At 50.6% G+C, this 21,856-nt stretch overlaps 1 protein-coding gene across 1 annotated transcript in view; it reads right to left on the bottom strand.

The window, feature by feature from the left end:
• The window catches only part of ZYX (zyxin), a 102,695-nt gene that overhangs the window by 30,243 nt on the left and 50,596 nt on the right, over positions 1 to 21,856 (bottom strand). The window contains exons 3-5 of the mRNA XM_069242661.1: positions 20,494 to 20,687; positions 20,192 to 20,293; positions 11,711 to 12,304 (exon numbers count right to left, since the gene is read on the bottom strand). Of these exons, the coding sequence (XP_069098762.1) occupies positions 11,711 to 12,304; positions 20,192 to 20,293; positions 20,494 to 20,687 (890 nt within the window). The remainder of the gene's footprint in view (positions 1 to 11,710; positions 12,305 to 20,191; positions 20,294 to 20,493; positions 20,688 to 21,856) is intronic.

Here is a 21,856-nt window from a genome sequence, read left to right as displayed (position 1 = left end):
AAAGTGCCCTTCAAAAGCAAACCAGTGGGGAGGCTATCCCTCCCCAGCCATGTAACACCTATTTCCAAGGGAGAGGGTGCTCCCTCTCCCAAAGAAATCCTTTGTTCTACCTTCCCCTGTCGGAGCTGGTCAAGCAGCAGGAGGGCAGAACCCTGTCTGAGGGGTGGCAGCAGCATGGGCTGCCCGGAAAACCCCAGAAAGCTGGTAAAACTAATACTGTGGGTTCGCTAAGGAGCCCCCAGAGTGCATGGAATCATGCCACCAATAATGGCTTTAGTATTGGGGTATTGTAAAGAAATGGCTCCCTGTTGCAGTTACCCCCCACTTTTTGCCTCATACTGATGCTGACTTGACTGAGAAGTGTGCTGGGACCCTGCTAACCAGGCCCCAGCACCAGTGTTCTTTCACCTAAAATGTACCATTGTTTCCACAATTGGCACAACCCTGGCACCCAGGTAAGTCCCTTGTAACTGGTACCAAGGGCCTGATGCCAGGGAAGGGCTGCAGCATGTCTTATGCCACCCTAGGGACCCCTCACTCAGCACATGCACACTGCCTCACAGCTTGTGTGTGCTGGTGGGGAGAAAATGACTAAGTCGACATGGCACTCCCCTCAGGGTGCCATGCCAACCTCACACTGCCTATGCAGTATAGGTAAGACACCCCTCTAGCAGGCCTTACAGCCCTAAGGCAGGGTGCACTATACCACAGGTGAGGGCATATGTGCATGAGCACTATGCCCCTACAGTGTCTAAGCAAAACCTTAGACATTGTAAGTGCAGGGTAGCCATAAGAGTATATGGTCTGGGAGATTGTCATGCACGAACTCCAGAGCACCATAATGGCTACACTGAAAACTGTGAAGTTTGGCATCAAACTCCTCAGCACAATAAATGCACACTGATGCCAGTGTACATTTTATTGTAACATACACCCCAGAGGGCACCTTAGAGGTGCCCCCTGAAACCTTAACCGACTATCCCTGTAGGCTGACTAGTTTTAGCAGCCTGCCACACACCAGACATGTTGCTGGCCACATGGGGAGAGTGCCTTTGTCACTCTGTGGCTAGTAACAAAGCCTGTACTGGGTGGAGGTGCTTCACACCTCCCCCTGCAGGAACTGTAGCACCTGGCGGTGAGCCTCAAAGGCTCACCCCCTTTGTTACAGCACCCCAGGGCACTCCAGCTAGTGGAGGTGCCCGCCCCCTCCGGCCACGGCCCCACTTTTGGCGGCAAGGCCGGAGGAGATAATGAGAAAAACAAGGAGGAGTCACTGACCAGTCAGGACAGCCCCTAAGGCGTCCTGAGCTGAGGTGACTCTGACTTTTAGAAATCCTCCATCTTGCAGATGGAGGATTCCCCCAATAGGGATAGGAATGTGCCCCCCTCCCCTTAGGGAGGAGGCACAAAGAGGGTGTAGCCACCCTCAGGGCTAGTAGCCATTGGCTACTAACCCCCCAGACCTAAACACACCCCTAAATTCAGTATTTAGGGGCTCCCCAGAACCTAGGAACTCAGATTCCTGCAACCTAAGAAGAAGGACTGCTGAGCTGAAAAACCCTGCATAGAAGACGGAGACACCAACTGCTTTGGCCCCAGCTCTACCGGCCTGTCGCCCCACTTCTAAAGACACTGCTCCAGCGACGCGTTCCACAGGGACCAGCGACCTCTGAAACCGCAGAGGACTGCCCTGCATCTAGAAGGACCAAGAACTCCAGAGGACAGCGGCCCTGTTCCCCAAAGAGTGCAACTTTGCTACAAAGAAGCAACTTTGAAACAACACACGTTTCCCGCCGGAAGCGTGAGACTTTGCACTCTGCACCCGACGCCCCCAGCTCGACTTGTGGAGAACAAACACCACAGGGAGGACTCCCCGGCAACTACGTGACCGTGAGTAGCCAGAGTTGTGCCCCCACTGCGACGCCTGCAGAGGGAATCCCGAGGCTCCCCCTGACTGCGACTGCCTGCTTCAAAGACCTGACGCCTGGTAAAGACTCTGCACCCGCAGCCCCCAGGACCTGAAGGATCTGACCTCCAGTGCAGGAGCGACCCCCAGGTGGCCCTCTCCCTTTCCCAGGTGGTGGCTACCCAGAGGAGCCCCCCCCTTGCCTGCATCGCTGAAGAGACACCTTGGTCTCCCATTGATTTCTATTGCGAACCCGACGCTTGTTTGCACACTGCACCCAGCTGCCCCGTGCCGCTGAGGGTGTACTTTCTGTGTGGACTTGTGTCCCCCCCGGTACCCTACAAAACCCCCCTGGTCTGCCCTCCGAAGACGCGGGTACCAACCTGCTGGCAGACTGGAACCGGGGCACCCCCTTCTCCATTGAAGCCTATGCGTTTTGGGCACCACTTTGACCTCTGCACCTGACCGGCCCTGAGCTGCTGGTGTGGTAACTTTGGGGTTTCGCTGAACCCCGAACGGTGGGCTGCCTTGGACCCAAATTTGAACCCCATAGGTGGTTTACTTACCTGCAAAAACTAACAAACACTTACCTCCCCTAGGAACTGTTGAAAATTGCAGTGTCTAGTTTTAAAATAGCTATATGTCATTTGTGTGAAAACTGTATATGCTATTTTGCCAATTCAAAGTTCCTAAAGTTCCTACATGAAATACGTTTCATTTGAAGTATTACTTGTAAATCTTGAACCTGTGGTTCTTAAAATAAACTAAGAAAATATATTTTTCTATACAAAAACGTATTGGCCTGGAATTGTCTCTGAGTGTGTGTTCCTCATTTATTGCCTGTGTGTACAACAAATGCTTAACACTACCCTCTGATAAGCCTACTGCTCGACCACACTACCACAAAATAGAGCATTAGAATTATCTATTTTTGCCACTATCTTACCTCTAAGGGGACCCTTGGACTCTGTGCATGCTATTTCTTACTTTGAAATAGTACATACAGAGCCAACTTCCTACACAGATCTAACATCATCTATTCTCCCCCTTCTCGTCCGAACCCTACCTCACAAAAGCAGGGGTTCCCCCAAGGATCTATCATTTCACCTTTGCTTTTCAACATCTACATGATATCATTACCAGAACTGATCAATGATTTTCATCTCACATGCTACAACTGTGCAGATGACACACAAACACTACTTAAATTAGAAGGCCCCAAAAACATTGAAAACTCAGAAATCTTCTGTTGCCTCAGAGCCGTTGATCAGTGGATGACCTGGAGCCATCTCAAACTAAACACCTCCAAAACAGAAATACTCATGTGTGGGGAATGGAAAAATTAAGACCCACTGTGCGCCTGGCCTGACGATCTGGGACCACCTCCTCAATTATCCAAGGAAGTTAAAAACCTCGGAATTACCACGGACTCCAAGTTAACTATGAATGCCCAAGTGGACAAATGAGCACGAACAAGCTTCATCACCTTGAAGACTCTACAACGCATCTTCCCCACCTCGGATTTCCACACAAGGTGCAAGCTACTATCTCACTTGTACTATCCAAACTGGATTATGCCAATCGCCTCTACCATGGATCATCTCGATCTATTATGAAAAAACTACAACATATTCAGAACTCCGCAGCCAGGCTACTATTGCATGTAAAGCCGCAAGCCCACATCTCCCCTGCCTTGAGAGCACTACACTGGTTACCCGTTGCCAGAAGATGCACTTTCAAGCTGCTTTGTATCACCCACAAAGCTATACATGGAACAGGACCGCTTTTTATCAGAAACAAAATAACCAAATACATTCAACATAGAAACCTCCACTCAAGATTGGCACCTCGCCTTAGAACACCACCATACAAGAAAAAGACTATAGGTGGTGCATCCTTCTCCGTTCAAGCAGCCAAACTCTGGAATTCATTACCCCCAACTATACGAGCCACAGATAACTTTCTTGTCTTCAGAAAACTACTCAAGAGTTGGCTCTATCCTTCATAACCACCATATTCAAACGGCTATGGACTGCATATGCCTATGTTGATAAATATTTTTATTTGATTATGTGTATATTCTAGTTATATATAGTACTTTAGAAAATATTTATTGCTACTATGTCATAACAATAAACTACACACATACTCTTTAAACCTTTTTAACTAAGTGCATTTACTCATGGTTTAAATATGTATATACATATATGTGTGTATGTGTGTGTGTATATATATATATGTTATTCTATGCTTAACATGTTCATAGGTCATTACGTAACTCCTAGATAAGTTGTTATACTAGATACTTATGAATCCCTGCTCTCATTTTATATCACACTTTGTCTACCCATCACCATATGTCATGTCTCTATCACTTTATCCTCAATTCCCACTCTGACTCATCCCAAACCCATTCTACTACTTTCATCTCCAAAGTACTCTGCCTAAGCTCTTCCCTCCGATTCCATATCTGGCTAACCAAACCTCAGTTTACTACCATGACCTCCCAAACAACCCTACTAAATTCTCCCTCATTTATCTCACCTTTGACTGATCCAAAACCTATCCTGCTACTATAATCTTCCTAACCCTTTCCACAGACTCATCCCTTCTCCATCCCCCTTCACTCATCCCAAGCCTCATCCTATTACTATAAACTCCCAATTAACAGTTCTGGAATCTTTCCTCCTCCACCCCTCCATTACTCCAGTCAATCCAACTAACAAACTCACATATCCGCAGCTCAAATTAACTCATAATAATACTAAAAGTGTACTCATATTTCCCTATACTAGTCCACCACTAATTCCTTTTGAGTTCCGGAGTAGCGTGCTACTCGCCGAAAGCGCTTTGACGCCTCGTCAGGGGTAGTAAGCGCTATATAAATACTATTACAATACAATACAATACGAAAGCAGTCAGTCAGTGATGCTCACACAGGAAAGAACCACACCAGGTGGTACAAAAATAAAGGATTCTTTATTACAACACTAAAGACTATACTAACGCTGGTATGTCTCCCCCTGGAGATATCTACACACAAAATATATACTTAGAAACAATCAGGAAAAGCATAGGAACACATGGGCCCTGGGGAAACTGGGGGTTACTCAACTGGTGCAAACCAGATCATGCGAGGAGGGCACCAAACATGCCCTTCAAAGCAGTCTTGTGGCGCTCGGAGGCCGCCCCGCCCAGAGATCCCTCATTCAAAGGGTGAGGTGGTCACACCTCTCCCTTGCAGGAAGGCGTTTGTTCCACCTTCCCCTGCACTAGGCTCAGCAGCAGGAGGGCAGAACAGTGTCTGCGGTCGGCAGCAGCGTGGGCTGGCAGCTAGACTCCAGTAGGCTGCACAGAAAGAACTGGGAATTCCCTAGGGAACCCCCAGTGTACATGGGATCATGCAATGAGCACTGGAATCGGTGTAGTTTCATCATTCCAACATGTTTGATACTAAACATGCTAAGGTTAGGAGAAGCCATTATGTAGTTAGACCACTCGTGTTGACAAGTGTCCACTTAATACCTTAAGATGGCTTCCCCGCCCTCACAAAGCCCAGAGAATGGAGTCTGGGGTTTGTAGGCTGCTCACACTTAGGGAGAAGCACCCCACCCTTGAGCTGAAGGGCCTTCCAGAGGGGTGACTTACAGTGCCCAAGTGCAGTGACCGCGATACAAGTTTTATATCTAAAGTGAAAGGTGCATGCACCATTTCATGCAGACTGCAATGGCAGGCCTGCAAACAGTTTGTATGGGCTCCTATGGGTGGCATAATACATGCCTCCGCCAATGGGTAACTACGGGTGTACCAATGCCCTGGGTACCGAAGTACCACATACTAGGGACTTACGTGGGTGCACCAGTATGCCAATTGTGGGTGTAAAAGTTTACCAGCAACTAAATTTAGAGGGGAGAGCACAGTCACTGGGGTCCTGGTTAGCAGGATCCCAATGAACTCCGGTCAAAACACACTGACAGCAGGCAAAAAGTGAGGTCACCATGTCAGAAAGAAGCTGCTTTCCTACAGCCGTGCATCGATGTAAATACACAAACACCTGGATGGCTGTGTGTAGGAAGTTGGCTCGGAATGCGCTATTTCAAAGTAAGGAATAGCATGCACAGAGTCCAAGGGTTCCCCTTAGAGGTAAAATAGTGGTAAAATAGATAATACTAATGCTCTATTTTGTGGTAGTGTGGTCGAGCAGTAGGCTTATCCAAGGAGTAGTGTTAAGCATTTGTTGTACATACACATAGACAATAAATGAGGTACACACACTCAGAGACAAATCCAGCCAATAGGTTTTGTATAGAAAAATAGCTTTTCTTAGTTTATTTTAAGAACCACAGGTTCAAATTTAACATGTAATATCTTGTTTGAAAGGTATTGCAGGTAAGTACATTAGGAACTTTGAATCATTTCAATTGCATGTATACTTTTCAAGTTATTCACAAATAGCTATTTTAAAAGTGGACACAGTGCAATTTTCACAGTTCCTGGGGGAGGTAAGTTTTTGTTAGGTTTACCAGGTAAGTAAGACACTTACAGGGTTCAGTTCTTGGTCCCAGGTAGCCCACCGTTGGGGGTTCAGAGCAACCCCAAAGTTACCACACCAGCAGCTCAGGGCCGGTCAGGTGCAGAGTTCAAAGTGGTGCCCAAAACGCATAGGCTTCAATGGAGAGAAGGTGGTGGCCCGGTTCCAGTCTGCCAGCAGGTAAGTACCCGCGTCTTCGGAGGGCAGACCAGGGGGGTTTTGTAGGGCACCGGGGGGGGACACAAGCCCACACAGAAATTTCACCCTCAGCGGCGCGGGGGCGGCCGGGTGCAGTGTTAGAACAAGTGTCGGGTTCGCAATGGAAGTCAATGAGAGATCAAGGGATCTCTTCAGCGCTGCAGGCAGGTAAGGGGGGGCTTCCTCGGGGAAACCTCCACTTGGGCAAGGGAGAGGGACTCCTGGGGGTCACTTCTGCAGTGAAAGTCCGGTCCTTCAGGTCCTGGGGGCTGCGGGTGCAGGGTCTTTTCCAGGCGTCGGGACTTAGGTTTCAGAGAGTCGCGGTCAGGGGAAGCCTCGGGATTCCCTCTGCAGGCGGCGCTGTGGGGGCTCAGGGGGGACAGGTTTTGGTACTCACAGTCGTAGAGTAGTCCGGGGGTCCTCCCTGAGGTGTTGGTTCTCCACCAGCCGAGTCGGGGTCGCCGGGTGCAGTGTTGCAAGTCTCACGCTTCTTGCGGGGAGATTGCAGGGTTCTTTAAAGCTGCTCCTTTGGATAAAGTTGCAGTCTTTTTGGAGCAGGTCCGCTGTCCTCGGGAGTTTCTTGTCGTCGTCGAAGCAGGGCAGTCCTCAGAGGATTCAGAGGTCACTGGTCCCTTTGGAAGGCGTCGCTGGAGCAGAGTTCTTTGGAAGGCAGGAGACAGGCCGGTGAGTTTCTGGAGCCAAGGCAGTTGTTGTCTTCTGGTCTTCCTCTGCAGGGGTTTTCAGCTAGGCAGTCCTTCTTCTTGTTGTTGCAGGAATCTAGTTTCTAGGTTCAGGGAGAGCCCTTAAATACTAAATTTAAGGGCGTGTTTAGGTCTGGGGGGTTAGTAGCTAATGGCTACTAGCCCTGAGGGTGGGTACACCCTCTTTGTGCCTCCTCCCAAGGGGAGGGGGTCACATCCCTAATCCTATTGGGGGAATCCTCCATCTGCAAGATGGAGGATTTCTAAAAGTTAGAGTCACCTCAGCTCAGGACACCTTAGGGGCTGTCCTGACTGGCCAGTGACTCCTCCTTGTTATTCTCATTATTTTCTCCGGCCTTGCCGCCAAAAGTGGGGGCCGGGGCCGGAGAGGGCGGGCAACTCCACTAGCTGGAGTGTCCTGCGGGGCTGTGACAAAGGGGTGAGCCTTTGAGGCTCACCGCCAGGTGTTACAGCTCCTGCCTGGGGGAGGTGTTAGCATCTCCACCCAGTGCAGGCTTTGTTACTGGCCTCAGAGTGACAAAGGCACTCTCCCCATGGGGCCAGCAACATGTCTCTAGTGTGGCAGGCTGCTGGAACCAGTCAGCCTACACAGATAGTCGGTTAAGTTTCAGGGGGCACCTCTAAGGTGCCCTCTGTGGTGTATTTTACAATAAAATGTACACTGGCATCAGTGTGCATTTATTGTGCTGAGAAGTTTGATACCAAACTTCCCAGTTTTCAGTGTAGCCATTATGGTGCTGTGGAGTTCGTGTAAAACAGACTCCCAGACCATATACTCTTATGGCTACCCTGCACTTACAATGTCTAAGGTTTTGCTTAGACACTGTAGGGGCACAGTGCTCATGCACTGGTACCCTCACCTAGGGTATAGTGCACCCTGCCTTAGGGCTGTAAGGCCTGCTAGAGGGGTGTCTTACCTATACTGCATAGGCAGTGAGAGGCTGGCATGGCACCCTGAGGGGAGTGCCATGTCGACTTACTCATTTTGTTCTCACTAGCACACACAAGCTGGTAAGCAGTGTGTCTGTGCTGAGTGAGGGGTCTCTTAGGGTGGCATAACACATGCTGCAGCCCTTAGAGACCTTCCCTGGCATCAGGGCCCTTGGTACCAGAGGTACCAGTTACAAGGGACTTATCTGGATGCCAGGGTGTGCCAATTGCGGAATCAAAAGTACAGGTTAGGGAAAGAACACTGGTGCTGGGGCCTGGTTAGCAGGCCTCAGCACACTTTCAATTCAAAACATAGCATCAGCAAAGGCAAAAAGTCAGGGGGTAACCATGCCAAGGAGGCATTTCCTTACACTGTGCATCAGTGTGAACATGCACACCAATAGCTCCATGTGTGTGCATCCATGTAAATATACACACCAATAGCTGCATGGCTGTGCATCATGTAAATATACACACCAATACCTGCATGGCTGTGCATTCAAGGCCAGAACAGTGTGTGTGGTGGGCAGCAGCGTAGGCTGGCAGCTAGACCCCGTAAGGCTGCACAGCACGAAAATACACACCCGAAAATACATGCATGTCTGTGCATCCACGTATACACACCCACAAATACCTGCACGGCTGGGCATCCATGTAAGTAAATATGCACACAAACACATAATACCTGCTTGTCTGTGCATCCTTGTAAATACACACACAAATACCCGTGTGGCCTGGCATCCATGTAAATACACATATAAACGCCTGCTTGTCTGTGCATCCATGTAAACACACTATTGTGGTCTGTGGGCACCGGCCAGGGCCTGGTGTGCGAGTAACTCGCCTTGAGAGGCTTTGGTACACATCTGGCCCAGGATCCGCAGTCTTCGGTGCTGGAAGACACGTTACGGACCTTGTGCGGATCCTTCCGGGCGAATGTTTGATACCTTGATGTGCTTCCAGACCCACCGACAGAAACAGAATCTGAAGGTATTGTCCACACACAGGAACCTCTGGGGCGCCTCCTGACATCACACAGGGATGAGCTTACCACCAAATGGTGGTCAAATGAAGGACAAAACAATTCCGGTCCCAACCAGCAGATGGCGGAATAGAGGCGCAGCAGCCTGTGAACCCAGAGAAGGATTCGTGCTGCAAACCTTGGTGGAACTGCAGGGCACACTGACTTTCAATGCAGAAGCGGTAGATAGGAGCGGAGAAAACTGCCCAATGATCATTTCACATTTGGTGGCCGCCGACACAGTCAGATAAAACACCTACTTCACGCACAACAAAGTAAATCACCACAAAAGACACACACAAGCAAAACAACCACCTCAGGGACACCCAAGTAAACCTCTCCTCCTTCAGACACATGCAATTAAAGCACTCACCCCAGAGACACAGATAAACCATCCACCTTAAAACACACAAGTAAAGCACCCACTCCAAACACACAAAAGCAAAACAGCCACCTCAGAGACACAGATAAACCATCCACCTTAAAACACACAAGTAAAACACCCACTCCAAACACACACAAGCAAACCAGCCACCTCAGAGACACAGATAAACCATCCACCTTAAAACACACAAGTAACGCACCCACTCCAAACACACACAAGCAAACCAGCCCCCTCAGAGACACAGATAAACCATCCACCTTAAAACACACAAGTAACGCACACAGATAAACCATCCACCTTAAAACACACAAGTAAAACACCCACTCCAAACACACACAAGCAAAACAGCCACCTCAGAGACACAGATAAATCACCCACCTTAAAACACGCAAGTAAAACTCCCACTCCAAACACACACAAGCAAAACAGCCACCTCAGAGACACAGATAAACCATCCACCTTAAAACACGCAAGTAAAACACCCAATCCAAACACACACAAGCAAAACAGCCACCTCAGAGACACAGATAAACCATCCACCTTAAAACACACAAGTAAAACACCCACTCCAAACACACACAAGCAAAACAGCCACCTCAGAGACACAGATAAACCATCCACCTTAAAACACACAAGTAAAGCACCTACTCCAAACACACACAAGCAAAACAGCCACCTCAGAGACACAGATAAACCATCCACCTTAAAACACACAAGTAAAACACCCACTCCAAACACACACAAGCAAAACAGCCACCTCAGAGACACAGATAAACCATCCACCTTAAAACACACAAGTAAAGCACCTACTCCAAACACACACAAGCAAAACAGCCACCTCAGAGACACAGATAAACCATCCACCTTAAAACACACAAGTAAAACACCCACTCCAAACACACACAAGCAAAACAGCCACCTCAGAGACACAGATAAATCATCCACCTTAAAACACACAAGTAAAGCACCCACTCCAAACACACACAAGCAAAACAGCCAGGTCAGACACACAGGAAAAGTACCCAGCTCAGGCACAAACACACATGAAAAGTACTCAACTCACACAGGAAACAAACACCTCAGAAAAGCACAAGCAAAAAACCCAGCTCAGGCACACAGGAAAAGCACCAGCCTCAGACAAGTAACATATCCACCTCAGAGAGGCAGATAAACCATCCCCCTTAGAAGCGCACAAGTTAGGATATCCACCTCAAGCAAAATACCCAGCTGAGAGAAACAAAAACATCTGAGAGAGACAAACCATCTACCTCAAAACACCCGTAAGGAAAACACCCACCTGAGGCACACACAGAGAAACCACCTGAATCAGACACAAACAGCACACACCATCGACACTTGCACATGACGGCCTCAGGCACCCACCGGCAGACCACCCACCACTTACTGTCGCATTGTGGAGTCAGACCCCCCACAGGCAGACCATCCACCACTTACTGTCGCATTGTGGAGTCAGACCCCCACAGGCAGTACATCCACCACTTACTGTCGCATTGTGGAGTCAGACCCCCACAGGCAGACCACTTACTGTCGCATTGTGGAGTCAGACCCCCACAGGCAGACCACCCACCACTTACTGTCGCATGGAGGAGTCAGACCCACACAAGCAGACCATCCACCACTTACTGTTGCATTATGGAGTCAGATCCCCCCCCCCGGCAGACCACCCACCACTTACTGTTGCATTGTGAAGTCCGACCCCCACAGGCAGACCACCCACCACTTACTGATGCATTGTGGAGTCAGAACCCACCCCCCCCCCCTGGCAGACCACCCACCACTTACTGTTGCATTGTGGAGTCCGACCCCCACAGGCAGACCACCCACCACTTACTGATGCATTGTGGAGTCAGACCCCCACAGGCAGACCCCCACCACTTACTGTTGCATGGAGGAGTCAGACCCCCACCGGCAGACCACCCACCGCTCACCTTGAGATGCAGAAGTTAGACACACAGATAAACCACAGAGTCACAGATAAATGCTCCAATTTTCTTACCCCGCTGAGGGCAGGATCCGGAGCGAGCCCAGGTGGACGAGGCTTCTCCTGCACCATCGGCCGCTCCTTCTGCTGGACGTAGGAGAACCCAGGGGCCTGCGCTGGAGGGGGCCTGGCCGGGGGCCCGGCTGCTGCGGGGGCCTGAGAGGGGCCCCTGGCAGGGGAGGGGGCAGCAGCGGATTTGGCTGGACCTGAGCCGCTGGAGCCGGAGAGCTTGACTCCCACCTGCGGGGGCACAGTGCTAAACTTTGGAGGTGTCTGAAAGACGGGGGGGCCAGAGTGAGGAGCCACCGGTGGGGGTAGTACAGGGGGTGGGAGGGCAGGAGCCAGAGGGGGCACTGGGGCAGCTGGTGGAGGTGGCACAGGGGACTTGGAGATTGCTGGCACGTGCACAGGGGCGTATTTGTGCTGGGGGCGAGCAGCCCAGGGGGCAGAGGGTATGGGCTGTGGTGGCAGGGAGGGGGCAGGGTCCATGAGAGGCACCTTAGGGGTAAAACCTGCAGGTTTGGGGCTGAATTTGGTGGGGAAGCTGGTGGCTGGCTCTTTAGGGGGTGCGGAGGTCGCTTCTGGGGGTGCAGTTGTGTCCAGAGTCACCTGCAAGAGAAGAGTGACAGCGTGACATTCCCACCGATCACCACTAGAGCGCGCCATTGCATTCATTGTGCTAAACACGCCACGAGGCCCATGTCCCCGTGCCCACGGAGGGAGAGGTAAGGAAGAGCAGAGGGAGATGTAAGGAAGACTACAGGGAGAGGTAAGGAAGAGAAGAGGGCGAGGTAAGGAAGAGTAGAGGGCGAGGTAAGGAAGAGTAGAGGGCGAGGTAAGGAAGAGTAGAGGGCGAGGTAAGGAAGAGTAGAGGGCGAGGTAAGGAAGAGTAGAGGGCGAGGTAAGGAAGAGAGAGAGGTAAGGAAGAGCAGAGGGAGAGGTAAGGAAGAGCAGAGGGAGAGGTAAGGAAGAACAGAGGGAGAGGTAAGGAAGAGGAGAGGTAAGGAAGAGGAGAGGTAAGGAAGAGGAGAGGGAGAGGTAAGGAAGAGGAGAGGGAGAGGTAAGGAAGAGGAGAGAGAGAGGTAAGGAAGAGGAGAGAGAGAGGTAAGGAAGAGGAGAGAGAGAGGTAAGGAAGAACAGAGAGGTAAGGAAGAATAGAGGGAGAGGTAAGGAGCAGAAGAAGGAAAGGTAAGGAAGAGAAGAGAGGTAAGGAAGAGCAGAGGGAGAGGAAGAGCAGAGGGAGAGGTATGGAAGAGCAGAGACAGATGTGAGGGAGAGGTAAGAGGTAGAGGTAAGGAAGAGCAGATAGGGGTAAGGAAGAGCAGAGAGAGAGGTAAGGAAGAGGAGAGAGAGAGGTAAGGAAGAGGAGAGAGAGGGGTAAGGAAGAGGAGAGAGAGGGGTAAGGAGGAGGAGAGAGAGGGGTAAGGAAGAGGAGAGAGAGAGGTAAGGAAGAGGAGGGAGACGTAAGGAAGAGAAGGGATGTAAAAGAGGAGAGACAGAAGTAAGGGAGAGGTAAGGAGCAGAAGAGGGAGAGGTAAGGAAGAGAAGAGGAGAGTGGGGGTAAGGAAAAGGAGAGTGAGAAGTGAGGAGAAACAGGGGTAAGGAAGAGCAGAGACAGGTAAGGAAGAGCAGAGACAGAGGTAAGGAAGAGGAGAGAGCTAAGGAAGAGTCAAGAGGTAAGGAAGAGAAGAGAAAGGTAAGGAGGAGGAGAGGGAGGTAAGGAAGAGGAGAGGGAGGTAAGGAAGAGGAGAGAGGTAAGAAAGAGGAGAGAGAGAGGTAAGGCAGAGAAGAGGTACAGAAGAGTAGAGGAAGAGGTAAGGAAGAGTAGACAGGTAAGGAAGAGTAGAGAGAGGTAAGGAAGACGAGAGGAAGAGGTAAGGAATAGAGAGGTAAGGAGCAGAAGAGGGAAAGGTAAGGAGCAGAAGAAGGTAAGGAAGAGAAGAGAGGTAAGGAAGAGCAGAGGGAGAGGTATGGAAGAGCAGAGACAGATGAGAGGGAGAGGTAAGAGGGAGAGGTAAGGAAGAGCAGAGAGGGGTAAGGAAGAGCAGAGAGGGGTAAGGAAAAGTAGAGGGAGAGGAAGAGCAGAGGGAGAGGTAAGGAAGAGCAGAGACAGATGTAAGGAAGAGAAGAGGGAGAGGTAAGAGGGAGAGGTAAGGAAGACTACAGGGAGAGGTAAGGAAGAGCAGAGGGCGAGGTAAGGAAGAGCAGAGGGCGAGGTAAGGAAGAGCAGAGGGCGAGGTAAGGAAGAGCAGAGGGAGAGGTAAGGAAGAGCAGAGGGAGAGGTAAGGAAGGGGAGAGGGAGAGGTAAGGAAGGGGAGAGGTAAGGAAGAGGAGAGAGAGAGGTAAGGAAGAGGAGAGAGAGAGGTAAGGAAGAATAGAGGGAGAGGTAAGGAGCAGAAAAGGGAGAGGTAAGGAGCAGAAGAGGGAGAGGTAAGGAGCAGAAGAGGGAGAGGTAAGGAGCAGAAGAGGGAGAGGTAAGGAGCAGAAGAGGGGGAGAGTTAAGGATCAGAAGAGGGGGAGAGTTAAGGATCAGAAGAGGGGGAGAGTTAAGGATCAGAAGAGGGGGAGAGTTAAGGATCAGAAGAGGGGGAGAGTTAAGGATCAGAAGAGGGAAAGGTAAGGAAGAGAAGAGAGGTAAGGAAGATGAGGGAGAGGTAAGGAAGATGAGGGAGAGGTAAGGAAGAGGAGTGGGAGGTAAGGAAGAGAAGAGATGTAAAAGAGGAGAGACAGAAGTAAGGGAGAGGGAGAGGTAAGGAGCAGAAGGGGGAGAGGTAAGAAAGAGAAGAGGAGAGTGGGGGTAAGGAAAATGAGAGTGAGAGGTGAGGAGAGAGAGAGGTAAGGAAAAGGAGAGAGAGAGGTAAGGAAGAGCAGAAGACAGAGGTAAGGAAGAGCAGAAGACAGAGGTAAGGAAGAAGAGAAGACAGAGGTAAGGAAGAAGAGAGGTAAGGGTAAGGAAGAGGAGAGAGGTAAGGAAGAGTAGAGAGGTACGGAGGAGTAGAGAAAGGAAAGGAAGATGAGGGAGGTAAGGAAGAGGAGAGGGAGGTAAGGAAGAGGCGAGCGAGAGAGGTAGGCAGAGAAGAGGTACAGAAGAGTAGAAGAAGAGGTAAGGAAGAGTAGACAGGTAAGGAAGAGTAGAGAGAGGTAAGGAAGACGAGAGGAAGAGGTAAGGAATAGAGAGAGGTAAGGAGCAGAAGAGGGAAAGGTAAGGAGCAAAAGAAGGAAAGGTAAGGAAGAGAAGAGAGGTAAGGAAGAGTCGAGAGAGAGGTAGGGAGGAGAAGAGAGGTAAGGAGAAGTCGAGGGAGAGGTAAGGAAGAAGAGTGAGGGGTAAAGAAGAGTAGCGGGAGAAGTAAGGAAGAGGAGGAGGTAAGGAAGAGGAGGGGGTAAGGAAGAGTAGAGGGAAAGGTAAGGAAGAGAAGAGAGGAAGTGGTAAGGGAGAGGTAAGGAAGAGAAGAGGGAGAGGTAAGGAAGAGAAGAGGGAGAGGTAAGAAAGAGTAGCGGGAGAGGTAAGAAAGAGTAGCGGGAGAGGTAAGGAAGAAAAGAGGGAGAGGTAAGGAAGAAAAGAGGGAGAGGTAAGGAAGAGAGGTAAGGAAGAAAAGAGGGAGAGGTAAGGAAGAGAGGTAAGGAAGAAAAGAGGGAGAGGTAAGGAAGAGAAGAGAGGTAAGGAAAAGTCGAGGTAGACTTATGGAAGAGAAGAAAGGTAAGGAAACTTCGAGGGAGAGGTAAGGAAGAGGAGAGGGAGAGGTAAGGAAGAGAAGAGGTACGAAAGAGTAGAGAGACGTGAGGAAGAGGAGAGGGAAGGAGGAGGAGAGGGAGAGGTAAGGAAGAGAAGAGAGGTACAGAAGAGTAGAGGGAGAAGTAAGGAAGATGAGGGGGTAAGGAAGAGGAGAGAGAAGGAAGAGGAGAGAGCTAAGGGAGAGTAGAGGGAGAGGTATGGTGCAGAAGAGGGAGAGGTAAGGTAGAGGAGAGAGCTAAGGAAGAGGAGAGAGAGGTAAGGTAGAGGAGAGAGAGAAGGGGAAGGAAGAGGAGAGAGTGGGAGAGGTAAGGAAGAGGAGAGGGAGAGGTAAGGAAGAGTAGGAGAGGTACCGAAGAGTAGAGAGACGTGAGGAAGAGGAGAGGGAGAGGTAAGGAAGAGTAGGAGAGGTACCGAAGAGTAGAGAGACGTGAGGAAGAGGAGAGGGAGAGGTAAGAAAGAGGAGAGGGAGAGGTAAGAAAGAGAAGAGGGAGAGGTAAGAAAGAGAAGGAGAGGTAAGGAAGGGTAAAGAGGTACGAAAGAGTAGAGGGAGAGAAGGAAGATGAGAGAGGTGAGGAAGATGAGAAAGCTAAGGAATTGGTGAGAGGTGTAAGGGAGTAGAGGGAGAGGTAAGGAAGAGGAGAGAGGCGAGGAAGATGCAGGAGGTAAGGAAGAGGAGAGAGAAGGAAGAGGAGAGAGAAGGAAGAGGAGAGAGGTAAGGGAGAGTAGAGGGAGAGGTAAGGAGCAGAAGAGGAGAGAGCTCAGGAAGAGGAGAGAGCTAAGGAAGATGCAAAAGATGTAAGGGAGTGGTAGGGAAGGGTAGAGGTAAGGAAGAGAAGAGGTATGGAAGAGTAGAGGGAGGGGTAAGGAAGAGGAGAGGGAGGGGTAAGGAAGAGTAGAGAGACGTGAGGAAGAGGAGAGGGAGAGGGAAGGAAGAGGAGAGGGAGAGGTAAGGAATAGAAGAGAGGTACAGAAGAGTAGAGGGAGAGGTAAGGAAGAGGAGAGAGAGCCAAGGGAGAGGTAAGCAGCAGAAGAGGGAGAGGTAAGGAAGAAGAGAGAGAGGTAATGAAGTAAGGAAGAGTAGAGGGAGAGATAAGGAAGAGTAGAGGGAGAGATAAGGAAGAGTAGAGTGGTAAGGAAGACGAGAGAGGCAAAGAACAGTAGAGAGGGGTAAGGAAGAGTAGAGGGAGAGGTAGGAAAGAGTAGAGAGGTAAGGAAGAGTTGAGGGAGATGTAAGGAAGAGGAGAGGTAAGGAGCAGAAGAGGGGAGGTAAGGAAGAGAAGAGAGGTAGGGAAGCGAAGAGAGGTAAGGAACTGGAGAGAAAGGGAAGGAAGAGTAGAGGGAGAGTTAAGGAAGAGAAGAGAGGTAAGGAAGAGAAGAGAGGTGGGGAAAAGTTGAGAGAGAGGTAAGGAAGATGAGAAAGGTCAGGAGAAGAGGGAGAGGTAAGCAAGAGTAGAGGGAGAGGTGAGGAGAGCAAGGTAAGGAAGAGAAGAGGGAGAGGTAAGGAAGAGAAGAGGGAGAGGTAAGGAAGAGAAGAGGGAGAGGTAAGGAAAATTCAAGGTAGACAAGAGAGGTAAGGAAACATCGAGGGAGAGGTAAGGAAGATGGGAAAGGTTAGAAGGAGTAGAGGGAGAGTTCAGCAAGAGTACAGGGAGAGGTGAGGAGAGCAAGGTAAGGAGAAGAAGAGGGAGAAAAGGAAGAGAATAGAGGTAAGGACGAGTAGGAGAGGTAAGGAAGAGGAGAGAGGTAATGAAGAGCAGAGGGAGAGGTAAGGAGCAGAAGAGGGATGGTTAAGGAGCAGAAGAGGGAGAGGTAAGGAGCAGAAGAGGGAGAGGTAAGGAGCAGAAGAGGGCTGGGTAAGGAACAGAAGAGGGCTGGGTAAGGAACAGAAGAGGGCTGGGTAAGGAAGAAGAGAGGGAAATGTAAGGAAGAGTAGAGGGAGAGGTAAGGAAGAGTAAAGAGGGGTAAGGAAGAGTAGAGAGAGGGATAAGGAAGAGTGGGGGTATAAGGAAGAGTGGGGGTATAAGGAAGAGTGGGGGTATAAGGAAGAGTGGGGGTATAAGGAAGAGTGGGGGTATAAGGAAGAGTAGAGGGCAAGGAAGATGAGGGAGAGGTAAGGAGCTGAAGAGAGATGTATGGAAGAGGAGAGCGAGGTAACGAAGAGGAGAGCGAGGTAAGGAAGAGGAGAGGAAGTGGTAAGGAAGAGAAGAGTGAGAAGTAAGGAAGAAGAAAGAAGCAGGGAAGAAGAGAGGGAGAGGTAAGGAAGAGTAGAGAGACGTGAGGGAGAGGTAAGGAAGAGGAGAGGGAGAGGTAAGGAAGAGGAGAGTGAGCCAAGGGAGAGGTAAGCAGCAGAAGAGGGAGAGGTAAGGAAGAAGAGAGAGAGGTAATGAAGTAAGGAAGAGTAGAGGGAGAGATAAGGAAGAGTAGAGGGAGAGATAAGGAAGAGTAGAGGGAGAGATAAGGAAGAGTAGAGGGAGAGATAAGGAAGAGTAGAGTGGTAAGGAAGACGAGAGAGGCAAAGAACAGTAGAGAGGGGTAAGGAAGAGTAGAGGGAGAGGTAGGAAAGAGTAGAGAGGTAAGGAAGAGTTGAGGGAGATGTAAGGAAGAGGAGAGGTAAGGAGCAGAAGAGGGGAGGTAAGGAAGAGAAGAGAGGTAGGGAAGCGAAGAGAGGTAAGGAACTGGAGAGAAAGGGAAGGAAGAGTAGAGGGAGAGTTAAGGAAGAGTAGAGGGAGAGTTAAGGAAGAGAAGAGGTGAGGAAAAGTTGAGAGAGAGGTAAGGAAGATGAGAAAGGTTAGGAGAAGAGGGAGAGGTAAGCAAGAGTAGAGGGAGAGGTGAGGAGAGCAAGGTAAGGAAGAGAAGAGAGGTAAGGAAAATTCAAGGTAGACAAGAGAGGTAAGGAAACATCGAGGGAGAGGTAAGGAAGATGGGAAAGGTTAGAAGGAGTAGAGGGAGAGGTCAGCAAGAGTACAGGGAGAGGTGAGGAGAGCAAGGTCAGGAGGAGAAGAGGGAGAAAAGGAAGAGAAGAGAGGTAAGGAAGAGTAGGAGAGGTAAGGAAGAGTAGGAGAGGTAAGGAAGAGTAGGAGAGGTAATGAAGAGCAGAGGGAGAGGTAAGGAGCAGAAGAGGGATGGGTAAGGAGCAGAAGAGGGAGAGGTAAGGAGCAGAAGAGGGAGAGGTAAGGAGCAGAAGAGGGCTGGGTAAGGAACAGAAGAGGGCTGGGTAAGGAAGAAGAGAGGGAAATGTAAGGAAGAGTAGAGGGAGAGGTAAGGAAGAGTAGAGAGAGGGATAAGGAAAAGTGGGGGTATAAGGAAGAGTGGGGGTATAAGGAAGAATAGAGGGCAAGGAAGAGAAGGAAGATGAGAGAGGTAAGGAAGATGAGGGAGAGGTAAGGAGCTGAAGAGAGATGTATGGAAGAGGAGAGCGAGGTAACGAAGAGGAGAGCGAGGTAAGGAAGAGGAGGTAAGGAACAGGAGTGCGAGGTAAGGAAGAGCAGAGGAAGTGGTAAGGAAGAGAAGAGTGAGAAGTAAGGGAGAGGTAAGGAAGAGGAGAGGTAGGGAAGAGAAGAGAGGTAAGGTAAGGAAGAGAAGAGAGGTAAGGAAGTGTAGAGGGAAGGAAGAGAAAAGAGGGATGTAAGTGGAGAGAGAGGTAAGGAAGAGTAGAGGGAGAGGTAAGGAGAGGGGGAGGTAAAGGAGAGGGAGAGGTAAGGAGCAGAAGAGGGAGAGGTAAGGAAGAGGAGAGGGAGAGGAAAGGAAGAGGAGAGGGAGAGGAAAGGAAGAGGAGAGGGAGAGGTAAAGAAGAGGAGAGGGAGAGGTAAAGAAGAGTAGAGGAGAGGTAAGGAAGGGTAGAAGGAGAGGTAAGGAAGGGTAGAGGGCGACGTAAGGAGCAGAAGAGGGAGAGGCAAGGAAGAAGAGAGCGAGGTGAGGGAGAGGTAAGGAATTGGAGAGGGGGTAAGGAAGAGTAGAGGGAGAAGAAAGGAAGAGGAGAGAGGTAAAGAAGAGTAGAGGGAGAGGTAAGGAAGAGTGAAGGGAGAGGTAAGGAAGAGTGAAGGGAGAGGTAAGGAGGAAAAGAGGTAAGGAAGAGTCAAGGGAAGGGTAAGGAAGATAAGTGGTGTAAGCAGGAGTAGAGTGTCAGGTAAGCAAGAGTAGAGAGGTAAGGAGGAGGAGAGAGAAGGAAGAGTAGAGGGAGAGGTAAGTAGGGGGGAGTAAGGAAAAGGAGAGTTAAGGAATCAGAGTCTATGAGAGTGAAGAAGAGGTGTACAGAGCCCGCAGTGCTGTTCATCCATGAAGAGTCCTAGAGCCTACGAGTATGAGGAACAGGTGGACGGAGCCCGCAGTGCTGTTCATCCATGAAGAGTCAAAGATCCAGTGAGTGTGAACAGCAGGGAAGAGAGAAGTGTTCCTTGAACAGTGTATCTGGGAATGTTTTGGAGGGCTGCACTTTTGGTTTGGCCTCTACTAAGAGGCTTGTGGGTGTTGATGGACATGGGCACCACATGTTGGCCAGACATCTACAGGAGTAGGTCTTGACTGGCAAAACAGGAAAGCAATCCAGAGTCTTGCCCTTGCAGTGTGTTGACTGGTCCTATTTGACGTGAGCTGTTCAAAACCGTGTCCAGGGTGGGGGTCTTGCATGCTCCAAGGGATGCGTCTATGGAGTGAATGATGGTGGTCACAGAACACTAACCATTTCAAGCACAAGTGTGGAGGAGGTCCTGAAACAGGCCTCATCTGTAGAATCCCCCCTCCCCGAACGATGCTCACTCACTTACCCGTGTCCTGAAGGGGTCTTTGGCCTCCATGTCCGCCAGCATGTTGGAGAAGGAGTCAATGTCCCGCTCAATGCTATTCAGCTGAGTGCGCGGCTGGGGGTCCTGTGGAGCGGTATGGTGAGGTTAGGGATTGGAGCACCCCGACATTAGACCAACATCACATGCTCAGCACATTTGCAGCTTCTTCAAACTTACCTGTACCCCTAGATTCAGCTCTCTCTAGAGCCATTTCACTCACAACCTTAAGCCACTGCATCAGCCCCTCCCCCCCAACCACCACCAGCAGCCCACCCCAAACGCACCTGTATGGAGACTGAGATTGTGGCCAGGGGTCCAGCGTCCGCATCAGGGGGAGGTGGTGAGGGAAAGACCTCCTCCGGTGCAGGCGGAAAAGGCTCCTCGAAGGCTGGAGGCGGGGGCGGTGGTGGAAAGGCACTGGTGGGTGAGCCTTCTCCATCGTCATCACCCAGGGGTGGGGGTGGAGGCAGCGGCAGGTCTAAAGTGAAAAGAGAAGAAAGACCGGGTAAGGGCAGAGGCTCCTGGTCACAGATTGCTTCTTCCTGCAGATGGTGAGTATCGAGCAAAGGAGGAGAGATGGAGCCTGCACTGGGTGCCTGGGTCAGAGGGAGAGGAGGCTCTGTGCCATGCGTCAGTCCATGGACACTCCACACCGGAACCAGATGGACCCAAGCACCGAGCACTCTCAGGCCCCAAGCGGTCACAAACTGCTTCTTCTTGCAGATGGTGAGTACCAGCTAGATGAAGAGAGATGGTTCCTGGGCCAGGGGGACAGAAGGCTCTGTGCCATGCGTCAGTCCATGGACACTCCACACCGGAGCCAGATGGACCCAAGCACCGGCGACTCTCAGGCCCCAAGTGGTCACAAACTGCTTCTTCCTGCAGATGGTGAGTACCAGCTAGATGAAGAGAGATGGAGCCTGCACTGGGTTCCTGGGCCACGGGGAAGAGAAGGCTTGGCACCATGCATCAGCCCATGGACACTCCACACCGGAGCTAGATGCACCCAAGCACCGGGCACTCTCAGGCCCCAAGTGGTCACAAACTGCTTCTTCCTGCAGATGGTGAGTACCAGCTAAAGGAGGAGAGATGGAGCCTGCACTGGGTTCCTGGGCCAGGGGGACAGAAGGCTCTGTGCCATGCGTCAGTCCATGGACACTCCACACCAGAGGCAGATGGACCCAAGCACTGGTCACACAAACTCGGCGAATGCGTACACAGCTCTGTAATGTCCCTGCCTTTTAGTTACAAGTGACATTGGCATTTTTCATGAATCGTCAGTCACTTCAGCACACACCACGTACTATAGTTTCCTGAGAGCCACAGTTTTAGCAGACTGCATGGACAGGGTGGAATCTCCATCCCAGAGGCTCCTTGTCTTGCTCTTCTCATCTGTGCTCAGCCATCCTCTGCCAGCTAAGAACAGGACCTTTGCGGAGTCTGGAACATGCTGGGCCTGTAAGAGAAGGGGACAGAGTCCAGTCCACGGAGGAGTGTCCAGTTGGGGCAGGAGCACTGCCCACCCTTCTGTGGGTGAAGATCCGGGTCGAAGATGGAAGATGAACGTCAGCTGTGGAGCCCAGAAGCTGCAGAGGAGTCCCAGAGGTTATACAGAAGATGTCCCACGCTGGTCGCCGGGTCACAGAT

The sequence above is a fragment of the Pleurodeles waltl genome, chromosome 7 (genome assembly GCF_031143425.1).
Source record: "Pleurodeles waltl isolate 20211129_DDA chromosome 7, aPleWal1.hap1.20221129, whole genome shotgun sequence".
NCBI classification, from domain to species: Eukaryota; Metazoa; Chordata; class Amphibia; order Caudata; family Salamandridae; genus Pleurodeles; species Pleurodeles waltl.
This window is presented reverse-complemented; position numbering and strand designations above follow the sequence as displayed.